This window comes from Salmo salar, chromosome 04, assembly GCF_965601325.2.
Source record: "Salmo salar chromosome 04, fSalSal1, whole genome shotgun sequence".
In the NCBI taxonomy this organism is placed as follows: domain Eukaryota; kingdom Metazoa; phylum Chordata; class Actinopteri; order Salmoniformes; family Salmonidae; genus Salmo; species Salmo salar.
This window is the reverse complement of record NC_138294.1, coordinates 39,774,919-39,790,907: the sequence shown is the minus strand read 5'-3', so window position 1 is coordinate 39,790,907 and position 15,989 is coordinate 39,774,919. Positions and strand designations below refer to the sequence as shown.

Below are 15,989 nucleotides of genomic sequence, written 5' to 3'. Positions count from 1 at the left end.
TTATAAAGCCTAGAGACTGAATACGGGACAGTAGCATGGATGTAGCAATCGACTGTATTAGCTGGTGGCTTGTGAGCAGTCTGAATTTGTCGACTCTGAGGTGCCTATTGAAGGCTCGTAGGTCTAGAATGGGACACAAAGCCCCTTTTCAGAACCAGAAAATACCTACTATACCAGCCATCCTGGATCTCCGACATAGGAACAACTCTGATTGCCTGCTTCTGGAGAAGGGAGGATATTTCCTTCCCCAAAATGGGCGCTGAGGACTTGGAAACAGTCAAAGTGATGACGCACAACAAATTGTAGCTGGACCCCAACGTCCCTGTTCCATGATCCAGTGCGACACCGTGCATGCATGCCTTTGGTCGTGGCAGACAGTGAGCCTCGCGTGAAGTGCCATCTGAAGGGGCAGATGCCACCTTGTGGACAGGGAGAGAATGATTCTTTTTTCAATTTCCACCACTCTTGACAACCGTCTGTCTGAATGTGGAGAAGGGACACCTTTCATTGAACTCACAACCCTTTTGACACCCGTGAACACTGTGGAACTTGGGGTTGAAAATGTTTTGTTTATGTGCCGAGGTTTGCCTAAAGCCCCGGCCCACTCTGGGTACAAGAGCTCCGACGATCAGTGATGTAATCCGATTGGCAGTGCCAATGAGCCTCACACGGTTTAGGCGGTAAGATATGTTCTGGTAACCGGATGGCACCCTGCGCTGAACCACACACATACAATTCCATTATCATGGAGGATACCCTACTGACCAGTCATAGGTACTGGCGACAAAGCGCCTAGTAACCTAGCTGGGAATGGGACAGACAGCTTCTGTGGTAACAGATAGGGGAGATTTGTAATTTAATCTAATTCCCAGGAATTACAAGTATTGAGCTGGAGATAGGCAGCTCATTACGGAGTTCATATGAACTACAGAGACTGTGTGTTGTATAATAGTATGGTCATGTCCAACCTGCTCGTTCCCTCGACTCCGCTACCAACAGCCAATTGCCTATAGAGCCCATTACATGTATCACTAGACACCACATAGGGACTAATGAGCTACAGGCACGAATCAGCAATGAATCCCAGTAATGACCCAACTATTGGGGAGGGGTACCTCCTTGTGGATAGAGAACGATTTGCCCAACTTATTACTCTCACCCTGGGGAGATTGATATACCCCTTGGACCCTGTAAACACCATGGAACACGGGGTAACAAAGGGGGGCATTAAAATTGGACAAGCTTCCAACATACAGTACGTTGTGCTTCCATGAGACTGTATAGCCTGCATAAAGCCCGTCCCCCTTACAAGCATACAGGGCTCCAGTAATGGCTGATGTAGTACCCTGTTTGGCCCTAACCAAATGTGGGGGCACTGTTGTCACAGTAATGTTTTTGTGGAGGGGCGCACCGGTCGCTCAGACCCGTGCTCAGGCCCGTGCCCCTCACTCCGGATGTTCACTCGGTGGCTGCTTCCTCATCTGAGGTGCACGCAAGCCCCGCTTCCTCCACTCCCTCCAACTCCAGGATTTGGAAATAGGAATGGGGTTGCCATAACATCGGGGGAAAGTTAGTTAGTCATGCATGCTAGCCAACATAAGCCAGTAGACTTTTTAGTCTAAGCTAGGCTACCTAGGTTCATTGACCGCAGTCTCAAAGAGCATAACAGTGCTAGCTTAGCTAACCAGGTCTCGAAAGTCTACGTATGACCGGATCATGAATGTGGGACCGGACCCTTCATCAATAAGTCTGGGAAGAGAGGCAAGCGGTGCTTGACCAAGGCAGGCACAGGTTGTGGGTGGGTACCCACTGAACCTGGCCGCCCCCTCACTCTTAGAGTAGTCTCCCGCAACCGGAGACAGAATGCACAGGAGCTGGGTTGAGCGAGGGCACCTACTGCATAGCCCTCTCAAGAATGCTACACGGTTGTCAAGAGAACCTGAGCCGTGGACTAGGGGAACAGTGCCAGCTGCGGACAAGCCACTGTTACTGGCACCATCTCCTAGTCTCTCACACAAACTGATTCAAGCGAGAGCAGCCAGAGCACGCACCGAGCCGAGACATACAAGAGAACACACTTGAGTATCTTTTTATTCATTTGGGCATGGTCGCTTGTTAGCCTTCATCGTTTCAGTCGCGTTAGCCATCTTACTCATTGCTACTGCCAGGCCAAACAATCCAAAAAAGAACACATTTGTTTGTGGTTAGGAAACTAAGAGAACAAATACAAACTCCAGCACACAATGTCCAGGGGGTGAGCACGCGCTTCCACAAAGGGACAGTTTAGTTGATGCAAAGTCAGATAGTCTCACAAAATGTTTGTTTTTAGTAGCGTGAATCATTCCTGCTCATATCGAGGTGAAGAATTGATGGAATTAATCCAAATCTCGGGCTTAGCACCTGTGGAAGGCGGGACTTTCAGCAAGTTGTGGATTTCATTGGCATTGTCACGCATGATTTTAGCTCTTCAGTCTAAGTTGCGAGAGTAGAACTCCCCATAATTGTGTTTTACCGAGAGTACTGACTGAAAGGGAACTACTGTATCTACAGAAAGACAGTTGATATGATCAGTTGATAGCTGATGTTGCGCACACCTTTCTTAACTCTGAACCTTTTATGGCTACCAGTCTACCATACACATAATATGCTCTATGTCACAGCTTTGACTGTGTGGACTGCTATGTAGACTCCACCTGCTCATCTGTCTCTCTAGTCCTCTCTAGTCTCTACACTTGAATTTAAGTAATTGTGTCCCATTGCAAACATATCCAGTGAGCTGTCTCAACCACAAACGGAAGCAGACAAACATTTAGCATAACCCTCCATTACCACCTACTTCATCCATCTAGGATGTTGTTTTAGAAACCTAAACCATATCCTATGCTAAAGTTAAACAAGGCAACAGTAAACATGTTGTCCCGCACGAATGGATGCAGCGCCCTTGGGCCAACCAGTATAATTTTGTAAATGACAGATCTCTATGGCAAGATGTATCATTCACCCATGTTTCATCAAAATTGGGTTAGTGGTGTCTGAGATATCACCTGGGTGAGCTAGATTCATTTCCCTGAGCATGTGTGCCAAATTTCATCACTCAATCAAACAGATCAAGAGATATAAACATGTGCCTGTTATAGCACCACCGTGTGATCAATATGAATGTTCTTGCAAATATTGAGTCTTTTTGCAAGATGTGTACCAAATTTTGTTACAATACCAATATCATTGACTGATGTATATGCAATTATGTGCCAGACCTTGCCCACGTAAATGTTTATTGGTCAATAGCAGCCATGTTTTAGATTCTAGTCTGTAAAATATTGTGTTAAGAGGCAAATCTGTTCCATGTGAGGAGAGGGGCCTATGTACCGCATTTCATGACTTTAGGTTAAATGGGGTGAGGGGTGTGACCTTTCAAATGTAGCATTTTCAATCATGTTATATAGCGCCACCATCTAGCCAATCAATCAGTGTAATTTTGTAAATGCGGATCTCTATCCTAGACGCATCATTCACCGAAGTTTAGTCAAAATCGTGCCAATGCTGTCTGAGATATCACGTGAGACTAACATACGAACGCAGTAAACTACTAACAGACAGAGACAGATCCACATTGTGGGGAACAACTCCTAAAGCCAACAATAAGTGATGATTACTTTGTTCTGGTTATCTGGCAGTTTTATGGTTTCTATGGCTAAAGAGTAGATAAGGAACACACCTTAAAACGCCTTCTCTCCTTCCGCCTCAAAAACGCTATCTGAGGACAACAACTTTTCTAAAGCCTCTGTCCCTTTCTCTCCCCTCTCATGCATGTTCTGCATTTTATCAGGGAGATTGCTGGAATGTGAAGCTTTGCTCGCTCAAGCAAGCAAAGACAGAGCTAGTGTGAATTTCAGGAATTATTTCCCCCTTATAATCTTGTCCTTAGAACTTTAGAGTAATTAAGCAAAATAGGCTAAAAGCATTTTTCTCCCACTGTGTCTCCCTCGGTCTCTCTGTGATGTCATATCAGCCCAGGCAGCTGGGTAGTGCCACATGGGCATCTCTGACAATCCTCTCCAGTGTTAGATTCTCAGAGAGCCGATGGCATGGAGAACAGAGTATCCTCCTGTCCTGTTCACCACTGGCTCTGGCCACTGGCTCCTTAACCCTGTCTTACCACCCAGCACACAACACAGCAACAGTAGTCAACAGACTCATCCACACAGAGGAATGGACTGAAGAACTCAGACACAGAGGGACAGGGAGCACTGGACAGCGTAATGTGTCATACACACAGACACAGAAACACACACACACACACACACACACACACACACACACACTCCTACACAGCACAGGCCACTCTGATCTCATACAGTGCACACACCCATGTGGGAGAGATGTCTCATGCTTGTAAATGCTGGGCCTTCCTCTGTAACGTGTGATTACGGGGGCAATTATGCCCTGTAGGGTTGCCATGGGCTGCTAGAAATAGACCTAGCCAGCCACACAGTCTGGGCTCTGCTCTGGGCTGATCCCTGCTCCCCTTTCACAGTAAAGTGAAATTAAATTAAGAAAGAGAGAGACAAGGGGACATTGGAAAACAGAGAAAAACGTGGATACTGTACATCTAAAAAGCACATGTATAGAGTGGTACTGTAATAGAAAATGTACAGGATTTAAATGAATTGACTTCTGAGTTTTATCAATGATCCCCTGATGTATAAAAGGTCAATACTGTTAACATGTTAAAAACTTCAGCGGGTATAGCAGTCAATCACTCACCATCTCCACTCATAGGGAATCCAAGTTTCAGTAAAGTTCTTGTAATTTCTGTAATATATTCCACAGGGCAGTTGCAGCAGCGAAGCAGACACATGGTTGTTTACGTCTAACCTCCCGTTCACTTCAGTCACTCACTAAGCTGAGCTCTAGGGGGCCCCAGGGTGCAACGTTACACCCTCGTCATTAAAGACTGGGGGGCAACAACATCAGAGGTGTTCTCCGAAGTAGATATGCCATCAGGTCAAAGGTTGTACCTCCCAGGACTTCCCTGAACTTCCTACTCAGACACCCTGAGTAACCCTCGGGTGTAACTTAAAGTTCAGCACCAACGTCTGTGGTCTAAACACACACAGAACAAATAGCCATGAGGTCAAGTCTGAGGGAGAGAGAGAGAGAGGGAACTTGACCTAATCCAATCTGTTCCTCATCCACAGACAGTCCTACCATTGATCGGGGGGAGTTGAGGCAGGACAGATGAGCCCAGCTGGACAGCCCAACAGCCCAACTCTGCTTTGCTATGGATACGAACCACTAATAACACTGAACACTCAGTGTTTCCAGTGATTTATAAAAGCAGACATTGACAGTCACAGGAGGTCGGGGACCCACAGTGGAAATACGTGGAGTTGTAGCGTAGGCGCAGGAAGAGGAGGAGACAGAAAAGAGGGAAAAGACCTTGAGTCATAAGTGGAATTCCACCAGGCAGCTTCCTGCTGTTGGTCTCTGTATTGTTGGCAAACAAAGGGGGGGTTTCCAAACTGGAAATGTGGGAATTTTCAGGACCATTTGGGAATTGTTTTATATGACATAGATGATCATTGTAGCATTGATAATGACATATAGAGATATAACTATCTTTCCATAAGATGTGAGAGAATTTATGAGCCTGTTGTTGTGATGTCCCTCAGCAACTATCTGGCTGAGAGAGAGAGAGAATCTACTATCTCTGATCTCTCATGTCTGTTCCCATGGTCAAGCCCAAAGGAGTGATGTAACAAATGGAGAGCAGATGATGGATCATTTAAAAAAAATAATAATAATAATAAATAAAGGCAGACAACCAAGTAACCAGATGGAATGGATTCCTCCAGGATCCGGCCTAAAGAGCAGGGCTGTTTCCTGTGAGCCAACCCAGGGACGTGGAGGTCTCTTGGGAATGGTGAAGTGGATGCTCCAGCTGGACCTCGAGAAGCCTTTCACTAAACATCCACCTTCAGTCCGCAAGGAACATTATGGGGAGTTTAATAGATATGTTTAGTATGTTAAATAGTGAGAGTTCAGCTTAGCAATTAAAGGGGACGGCCTTAGAGATAGAGACGGATATAAGTACTGTAGTACTCCTACAATGTTCATTTGATACGGAACTTTCATAAAAGGTTCAAAGTCCCAAAAGAGAAATTCAAAGACAACATGTTATCAGGGCCAGATTACCGAACGGGCATACAGTGCATGAGACCCGGGCCCTCAGATTAGGACTAGCACAATTATTGTAAAATAATAATATTTTTATTACATTTTATTTGTTTGGTACTTTTAAACCCTTTTTCTCCCCAATTTCGTGATATCCAAATTGGTAGTTACAGTCTTGTCCCATCGCTGCAACTCCCGTACGGACTCGGGAGAGGTGAAGGTTGGGAGCCATGCATCCTCTGGAACACAACCCCGCCAAGCCCCACTACTTCTTGACACACTGCTTGCTTAAACCGAAAACCAGCCGCACCAATGTGTCGTTGGAAACACCGTACAGCTGGTGACCGAAGTCAGCATGCACACGCCCGGCCGCCACAAGGAGTCGCTAGAGAGCGAAGGGACAAGGGAATCCCAGACTGCCAAATCCTCCCCTAACCCGCACGATGCTGGGCCAATTGTGCGCCTCCTCATGGGTCTCCCGGTCGCGGCCAGCTGCGATACGGGATCGAATCCGAATCTGTAGTGACGCCTCTAGCACTACGATGCAGTGCCTTAGACCGCTGCGCTACTCGGGAGATTGTAAAATAATTTAACAAGCAATTATGGACAATAACCGTGAACCCCCCCAAAAATCTACATAATCATCTTAATACATTCATTTTAGGAGAAGGGGGGATTCAATGTTATATTCAAGTAGATATACAGTAGTTTACCCAATAGCCAGGAAGAGGGTAAATTGGTAATCATTTTAAGAGCAGAACGGCACGGTCGGGAAGAAAGGTTTCATTTCCAAAAGTTCCAAGTGTTCAAAACCATTTGTTTTGGAGACAGGGGTGTCACCAAAGCAGTGTTGTATTCATTAGGTATGTCATAGCTAATTTTCAAAAGATGCGTTATGATGCATTACAATCTTAATGTTTTTCAACAAAAATGTAAAATATGACAATAACCGTGTCCTTTTGCATGACAATTAATCGTTACCCAAAATTCCATAATCGTCACAGCCCTACCCCAGACAGCATATGATAGCAAAATGTGTAGAATTGCAGGAAATTAGCCTTGAAACTGCACATTTTTCTCTCAGTCTCATGGTATGTGTAGAATAGTAGGAAATTATCTTTTAAACTGCAAAATGTTATTTTAGCCTCATGACAAAATAAGACTGTAAAACTGCAAATTGTTCTCCCCCTCCTCATTGCAAAATTTGTTGAAATGCAGTAAATTAGCTGAGTCCCAAATGCGGTAGTCCGACCCTATATGTTAAAATTCAAAGTTACCAATCAAAAATTCCAATCTATTATTACTGACTCCTTGGAGACCTCTGGATCTTAATTCAAAGTGTTGGGTATAAGATCAGTCTCTGAGATTCCAGCTTTTCCCACCACAAATGCTCACCATAAAGTCTGGGTCTGGGGCACATTATCAGTAGAGGATAGCATGTCCTCGCGTGACCACACTTCTCCTCAGTTCAGACCTGGGTTCAAACACCATTTGAAACAATTTCCAATACTTGTTCGAGCTTGCCTGACTTAGTTGACCAAAACAAGAGATCCAAAACTGTAAACCTAGACCATCTGCAGGCACTCCAGACCCGCTAGAGCAAACGCTCAAAGTATTTGAACGATTTCAAATAGTATTTGAACCCAGGTCTGCTTCAGTGAAAAAGCATGGTTGGCCCGCTGCATGGTGTGCCAGTGTGTCTGAATACCATAGCCTCATAGCCTCAGGTCTGGAAGCTACACTTATACTGGGGATGAGTCAGTCTTTCTCTGGCAACACAACATGTTCTCCTCGGCCAGTGTGTGTGTGTGTGTGTGTGTGTGTGTGTGTGTGTGTGTGTGTGTGTGTGTGTGTGTGTGTGTGTGTGTGTGTGTGTCCATGTTTATGTGCAAGTATGTGAGAAGGCCGGTTGCCTCCCTGGCAATGGAGCATGATGGAATGTGTGTTTGTTCAAAGGAAGGCTTGGACAGGGGGAAATGGGATGGTAGAACATTGGGAACACATTATTCTACTGTTGCACATTTTTGGGTTCCAAATGTTCCGTTGTGTATTATGTTGTCACGCTTCGCTGTTCCTATCCACCGATTCAGAGGGCTCCACATATTCCAGTCACTTTCCTTTGGCAGTGAGAGCTCTTTTCACTGTGGAGATTATGATTATCCATTCAGGCATACTGTGAATAGAGTCTGCATTAAAGCACTTAAGCCTGCACACTTGCACTGAGTCTGGAAGGTAGGGGTCCCACACAGGTGGGATGGGAGTTGTGGTTGGATCAAGCGTAAACAGGGAACACATTCATGAACATTAACTCAGCTGTCTTCAGAGAGCCATTGAGAAACAATGAAAAGAATACAATTTAGAATCAATAAAAAAGTATGCTGTACACTGAGTGTACCAAACACTAGGAACACCTTCCTAATATTGAGTTGCCCATTCACCCTCTGTATGACACACATACACAGTCCATTTCTCAATTGTCTCAAGACTTAAAATCCTTCTTTAACTTGTCTCCTCCCCTTCATCTACACTGTTTGAAGTGGATTTAACAAGTGACAACAATAAGGGATCATTCACCTGGATTCACCTGATCAGTCTGTCATGGAAAGAGGGTGTGTTCCTAATGTTTTGTATACTCAGTGTATTTTATATTCCCAACCCAACACGTGCGGCATGGCAGCTACCATAAGGATTGCACACCTTGTTGTATTTCTAGACAGCGGTGAGCAGTGACTTAGTGAGTACTAAACGGAGACAGACTTGGCCTAGAGGAGAAGGTATTTCCACCTAAACTGGAGCACATTCAGATGACCACAGTTCTCCTGCTTCACCACTGAAACCCACAATCCAGCTGCTTCAATTCAATTAGCTTCAGACTGAGGCTCCAGGCAAGTTTCTACTCAGTGAATAAACAAGAAGTTGTGAGAAGTGGAAAAAAAATCTGTGAAAATGTATTTGTAAATTTCACCATCGTAACACCAGTACCATCACTGAATAGGCAACATCATCTTACGAACTCGCTAGATGTCTTTACACTCCACCAATTTATACCCAAGTTCAATGATCTACTACTACATGCAAAATAGCTCTCTGTGAATCAGCACACCAGCAAAGTGAGTGGCTACTCAAAGTCTCTCATACACACATGCATGAGCACACACACCAGGAGAAACTAATTCAATATAAATTGTTCTACCTGAACGTGCACTGAAAATAAATACCTACCAGGCTTCAACACAGGTGTGAGCACAAGACAAGACACATCACATTCACCCGGGTAAAGTAGGTGTAATGTTTCCAACAGCGACTCCAGCCCTCATCTCTCCTTCTCTTATTCTGTTTCTCTCTGATAGAATTAATGAACACACACAAAGAAATGAACAAACACACATTTCAACTTTTTATAATACATACTGCTTCTAATCCACAATTAGTGATTCTGTCCCAATGGTGGGAGCACAACAGTTCAGAAAGACAAGTACTTATTTTTCAGCATTTTACTAAGATAACATTACACACTCATATCTTCTACTGCAGTCTGAGAAACAATTGATTCAAGAATGCAAAGCTGCAGCAAATTACCGAAGTGCCAATGAAGCAGCTTGATCTCCCACACATGAAAGCCTCCATTCACTGAGCCTGCTGGGTTTGGCCCAGAATCGCATTGGCTTACTTACACATACACGCAGGCACGCACACACACACCTGTGCTCTCTAGTCCTCCACCAATATCCGGCCATGGGAGTTCAACAGCTGTGTTTCTTGGCTATTATAGTGCATATGTGTAACTTTAACTAGCACAAACATGGCACTCATACTATAATCGCACCGTACATCTGATCTGAGCATTCAGAGTTTCAGAAATGTCAATGCCACCAGACATTCCTGGTTGAGCTTCCACAATTATAAATATGAGAGCTCAATTGGTGGAGCTCTGTGGTCTACTCCTACTGTGATGGTCAGCACACACACACACAGTGCAGGAATAAGTGGGCCATGTGAGACTAGGACCCCTGACACACACTGGTACAATAGATCCATTATCCTTCTGCTTGAGGTAAGACAAAGCCACCACTCTATCCCAGCTCTGCTCCCTCTGCATTACACACTGCAATATTAGTATGGTGTGCTGTCTAGTACCTCCATTTCTACCCCTTATTCTGTGTGACTGTGACCAAAAGTATGCATGATCATGGATAGGCTACTACTTGTATCCAGTGATGAGTAAATATGACATTTCTCTCCTAAGTTTTTCCATTTCCCATGACACTTTCCCTCTTTACATATTTCCTCAATCTCACTCTGAGAGAAATGAAATGCAGTGTGCAGTCTTTCATAAACTCATTCTGCTGTAGGACAGCAAACCAAGGGGAAAAATACCCTTTTGATGCTTACAAGCACTGAAAGACAGGTTGCACTGTGTGTCACATATACACTGAGTGTACAAAACATTAGGACACCTGTTCTTTCTATTACATAGACTGACCAGGTGAAACCTATGATCCCTTATTGGTGTCACCTGTTAAATCCACTTCAATCAGTGTAGATGAAGGGGAGGTGACAGGTTAAATAAGGATTGAGACAATTGTGATATGGATTGTGTGTGTGCCATTCAGAGGGTGAATGGGCAAGACAAAAGATGCAAGTGCCTTTGAACAGATGCAAGTGCCTTTGAACAGGTATTAGGTGCAGGCGCATCAGTTTGAGTGTGTCAAGAACTGCAACGCTGCTGGGTTTTTCACGCTTGACAGTTTGCCGTGTCTATCAAGAATGGTCTACCACCCAAAGGATATCCAGCCAACTTGACACAACTGTGGGAAGCATTGGAGTCAACATGGGCCAGCATCCCTGTGGAATGCTTTCGACACCTTGAAAAGTCCATGCCCTAACGAATGGAGGCTGTCCTGAGGGCAAAAGGGGGTGCAACTCAATATTAGGAAGGTGTTCCTAATGTTCTGTACATTCAGTGTACATTTAATACTTCCTTACACAAACACAGCAAATAGAATAAAAATATAGTTACCTGGTCTCAGAAGAGATTTTGGTCACAGAAACGGTCAAATCCAATACTTTTCAGAGACAAGGCATGATTTCAACATTGCATGAGAGAGAAGAGAAATGTCCTAGTTGGTGATATCCTTAGGAAGATGTATCCTGATTGTTTTTGTTATGCTGTGGTCAGAGATTGGTCAGAGATTAACACATTGTACAGACTGACAGACGGAGGATGGGAAAGAGACAGCCAGCCTCTTTACATATCTCTCCCTCCATGCTCCCACCCTCTATCCCTCCCTTTTCTTACAACCACTCTCTTTCCCTCCCTCCCTCCCCCTCTTTTCTTTTTTTTACCATTTGCATCCACCCACCCTTTCTTTCTACTCCTTTTCTTGCTCTCTCCCTCTCTTTTCTCCTCTCTCTCCCTCTCTGAGCTAACACAAGGCTGTTATTTATTCTCTAGCTGAGCGGTAGCCCACTTGTTCGGACCCCTGGACCAGAGAGAGAGAGAGAGAGAGAGAGACATTTAACTGAGGATGACAACACATTGACAAACTCAGATAAGACAGTTTCATTTGTGCCGTCACAGGGTTCGAGAGTCATATAGTCATGGGTTTCTCCCAATGACTATAACAATATAGCAATGTGCACCTCTTGTTTGCCATAATCAGGGTTAATTTGAGCTGTTTGACAGATTCTCTCTCCTTCTGTGAGGAGAGTTCTCCATCCCTCTTTGTAATATCCAATTTAGGAAGGAAGGTATATGGTAATATCGGGAAAGGAACACATTTACAAACACACCAACCATAACTAGCTTCGCGAGCCGCCTGATTCCGCGAGCTTACATTAATGGTTCGATATCCGTGTTGTGAACCATTAATGTAAGGTCGCGAGAACAGGCGGCTCCTGAGACTAAACCATAACCACAACACAACCAGAATAACCCCAAAGAGTATGAAAACAATTTTGGAAAGGTTAACAAAATAACTTTATGACATATGTGAATGAGAAACGGTGTGCTCTTAGACAGCCTTGGAGAGAACGACAGTACGGAAATAATAGTTAACGCAGCCAGTGGATATTTTCACATTTTCCCCCTCATAGATGGAAATTGCAGACTCCTGTTTCTCTTGGACACGTTGGCTAGGACGCCGTAATTGGTTCCTGCTGTCCTGGGTTTGGTTCAGTTCTTTGGTGCGTCATGCTGGTTTTGCTACAAATAAAACACAAACATTCCCACCCTCTACCCCTTCTACTGGGTTATGGGCCTTTCGCCCTCCTATGTCTGTAATGTGCGTGGAGTGTACATTACTGTAATGTACATTACTAAATCTGGGGGTGAATTGTAAATAAATTAACTTCATAAACATCTTCCACTCACAGAAAGCAATTAATTACCCAGAATTATTGTTTTTGGTGGCAGGGAAATGTAGAGTGCATTCGGAAAGTATTCAGACCCCTTCCCTTTTTCTACATTTTATTACGTTACAGCCTTATTCTGAAATAGATTAAATACATTTTTTCCCTCATTAATCTAAACACAATACCCCATAATAACAAAGTGAAAACAGTTTTATACATTTTTGCAAATGTATTAAATATAAAAAAACAGAAATACCTTATTACATAAGTATTCAGACGCTTTGCTATGAGACTCGAAATTGAGCTCAGGTGCATCCAGTTTCTATTGATCATCCTTGAGATGTTTTTACAACTTGGAGTCCACCTGTGGAAAATTCAATTGATTGGACATGATTTGGACATGATTTGGAAAGGCATACACAGTCCCACAGTTGATAGTGCATGTCAGAGAAAAAGCCAAGCCACGAGGTTGAAGGAATTGCCCGTAGAGCTCCGAGACAGGATTGTGTTGAGGCACAGATCTGGGGAAGGGTAACAAAACATTTCTGCAGTATTGAAGGTCCCCAAGAACACAGTGGCCTCCATCATTCTTAAATGGAAGAAGTTTGGAACCACCAAGACTCTTCCTAGAGGTGACCAAGAACCCGATGGTCCCGCTGACAGAGCTCCAGAGTTCCTCTGTGGAGATGGGAGAATCTTTCAGTAGGACAACCATCTCTGCAGCACTCAACCAAATCAGGCATTTATGATATTGGCCAGATGGAAGCCACTCCTCAGAAAAAGGCACATGACAGCCTGCTTGGAGTTTGCCAAAAGTCACCTAAAGGACTCTGACCATGAAAAACAAGATTCTCTGGTCTGATGAAACCAAGATTGAACTATTTGGCTTGAATGCCAAACGTCACGTCTGGAGGAAACTTTGCACCATCCTTACGGTGAAGCATGGTGGTGGCAGCATCATGCTGTGGGGATGTTTTTCAGCGGCAGGGACTGGGAGACAAGTCAGGATCGAGGGAAAGATGAACGGTGAAAAGTACAGAGAGATCCTTAAAGAAGAACCTGCTCCAGAGCACTCAGGACCTCAGACTGGGGTGAAGGTTCACCTTCCAACAGGACAACAACCCTAAGCACACAGCCAAGACAACGCAGAAGTAGCTTCGGGACAAGTCTCTGAATGTCCTTCAGTGGCCAAGCCAGAGCCCGGACTTGATCCCGATAAAACATCTTTGGAGAGACCTGAAAATAGCTGTGCAGCAACGCGCCCCATCCAACCTGACAGAGCTTGAGAGGATCTGCAGAGAAGAATGGGAGAAACTCCCTAAATACAGGTGTGCGAAGATTTTAGCGTCATACCCAAGAAGACTCGAGGCAGTAATCGCTGCCGAAGGTGCTTCGACAAAGTACAAGGGGTCTGAATACTTATGTAAATGTGATATTTCATTTTTCTTTCTTTTTTTAATAAATCCGCAAAAATAAATATAGGTTTTTGCTTTCTTATTGTCAGTTATTATGTGTAGATTGATGAGCGGGAAAAAAAACATTTGATCAATTTTATAATAAGGCTGTAACGTAACAAAATGTGGAAAAAGTCAAGGGGTCTGAATATTTTTACAAATGCTCTGTAGCTGACAATCAACACTCAATACCCATGTGGTTTGTAACCCAGACAGACATGAGAGAAGTGCAACTTTGGATGCGTTACAACAAGTGTCCCAGCATGTAGTCTGAAGGTTTTTTTTAAAATGATCTGCGTATTTTATGTGAACGAGCTGTAGACAGTAGCAGTTACTCTAGTAGCCAGCAGTTCTAACAATATGTAGTCACTACTGCGTACTCAGCATGACACCCTGCATCATAAATGGCTACATAGCCAACCGGTTAACATCCCAAAACAAGGAATGGGAGAAAGTGTCTCAAAATGCACCATAAGAACTTCATTGTCTGATATCAAAACAATCACCATAACTAGCCACACATCACAATACTGCATTTCCCAGGAAACACCGCAGTCTCACCCTGAGTCTTAACGGACGGGGTAAGGTCACAAATGGACAATAAAGTTATACTGTATTATAAGAGCAGGAAGCCCATTACCTCCTTTCCCATGCAGTCGAAGTTCAGCTCCCTAACTTCCAACTTCCATTAAGAACATGAAAGGCAGGCAGGCTAATGAAGGGGGGAGCTGTTCTAAGGTGATTGGAATTTTTATCAATTCACAAAGAGAGCTAATTAGCACTACATTGGGGGGACTGGGAAGGGGGGGGGGGTGAGGGATGGAGGAGGTCCAGTCCGTCCACAGAGGAGTGGAATTTACCAACAGCATATGACCGGTGGGAACCTACAGACAAGGATTTATCAAAGATGTTACCCTTGGCGCTACTGTTCAGTGACTGAAGGAGCACACTCACTAATTCATCGATTTTAAAGCATAGGAATGATAAAAAAAACATCAATGCATCACAATATTTGTGTGACTGATATGACTGATTTCTGGACGGTCTTCAGAACAACACACAGGAGCGAGGGTATGCCTGGGAGGAATGTTATACTAGTGCCCCCTTGAGGCTAAAACAGTGAAGTGCAGCCCCTCTGCCAATCCTGCTTCAAACGGAGAACAGGTTCAAGTTCACTAAGGATGCATTTACACAGGCAGCCCAATTCTGATCTATTGTTTAATTATTGGCAAAATATCTGATCTATCAATCAATCAAATTCATTTATAAAGCCCTTTTAACATCAGCTGATGTCACAAAGTGCTGTACAGAAACCCAGCCTAAAATCCCAAACAGCAAGCAATGCAGATGTAGAAGCACGGTGGCTAGGAAAAACTCCCTAGAAAGGCCAGAACCTAGGAAGAAACATAGAGAGGAACCAGGCTCTGAGGGGTGGACAGTCCTCTTCTGGCTGTGCCGGGTGGAAATTATAACAGAACATGGCCAAGATGTTCAAATGTTCACAGATGACCAGCAGGGTCAAATAATAATCACATTGGTTGTAGAGTGTGCAACAGGTCAGCATCTAATTGGTCAAAAGACCAACTAGTAGCAGAAGATTAGAATTGGGCTGCCTGTGAAACGCACCCTAATATCCAAACTGCTCAAAATATATTCTCCCCCTTGCTGAACCATTCTGTAGCTATGCCTTATATATTGTATGCTTATTTCTCATCCCTGTGCCAATCTGCCAGAGTCTGTTATGTAGACTAGAGGGAATGAGGGATGAACCCAGAGCCAGTGAAGGGGAAGCAAATACTATACAAATGGGCTCTTTATGGACCTCTTGAACTTAATGGACTTTGCTGGCTCAAGAGAAGAACGTCACATCCGTGCCAGGAAAAATATCTCTCCTGTAAACTCATTCATTCCTTATGGCCGGCAAAGGTTTCTAAGAAAGGCATTGTACATACCTGAGCTGAGAGGACTTGAGAGTACATGCAGGAAAGTACACTGTACAGGGCA

The 15,989-nt window shown here is 44.1% G+C and overlaps 1 protein-coding gene across 5 annotated transcripts in view; it reads right to left on the bottom strand.

Moving 5' to 3' along the window:
* Positions 1 to 11,415, bottom strand: part of phldb1a (pleckstrin homology-like domain, family B, member 1a) — a 69,856-nt gene extending 58,441 nt beyond the window's left edge. For 2 of the 5 annotated variants that reach the window (XM_014195797.3, XM_045716827.2), the window contains exon 1: positions 4,768 to 4,957. In XM_014195797.3, coding sequence (XP_014051272.1) covers positions 4,768 to 4,770 — 3 coding nt within the window. In that variant the 5' untranslated portion in view covers positions 4,771 to 4,957. Of the gene's footprint in view, positions 1 to 4,767; positions 4,958 to 11,197 lie in introns of those variants that run through there. The other 3 variants (XM_045716823.2, XM_045716833.2, XM_045716826.2) reach the window with 3 other exon arrangements.
* Positions 11,416 to 15,989: the final 4,574 nt, after the last annotated feature.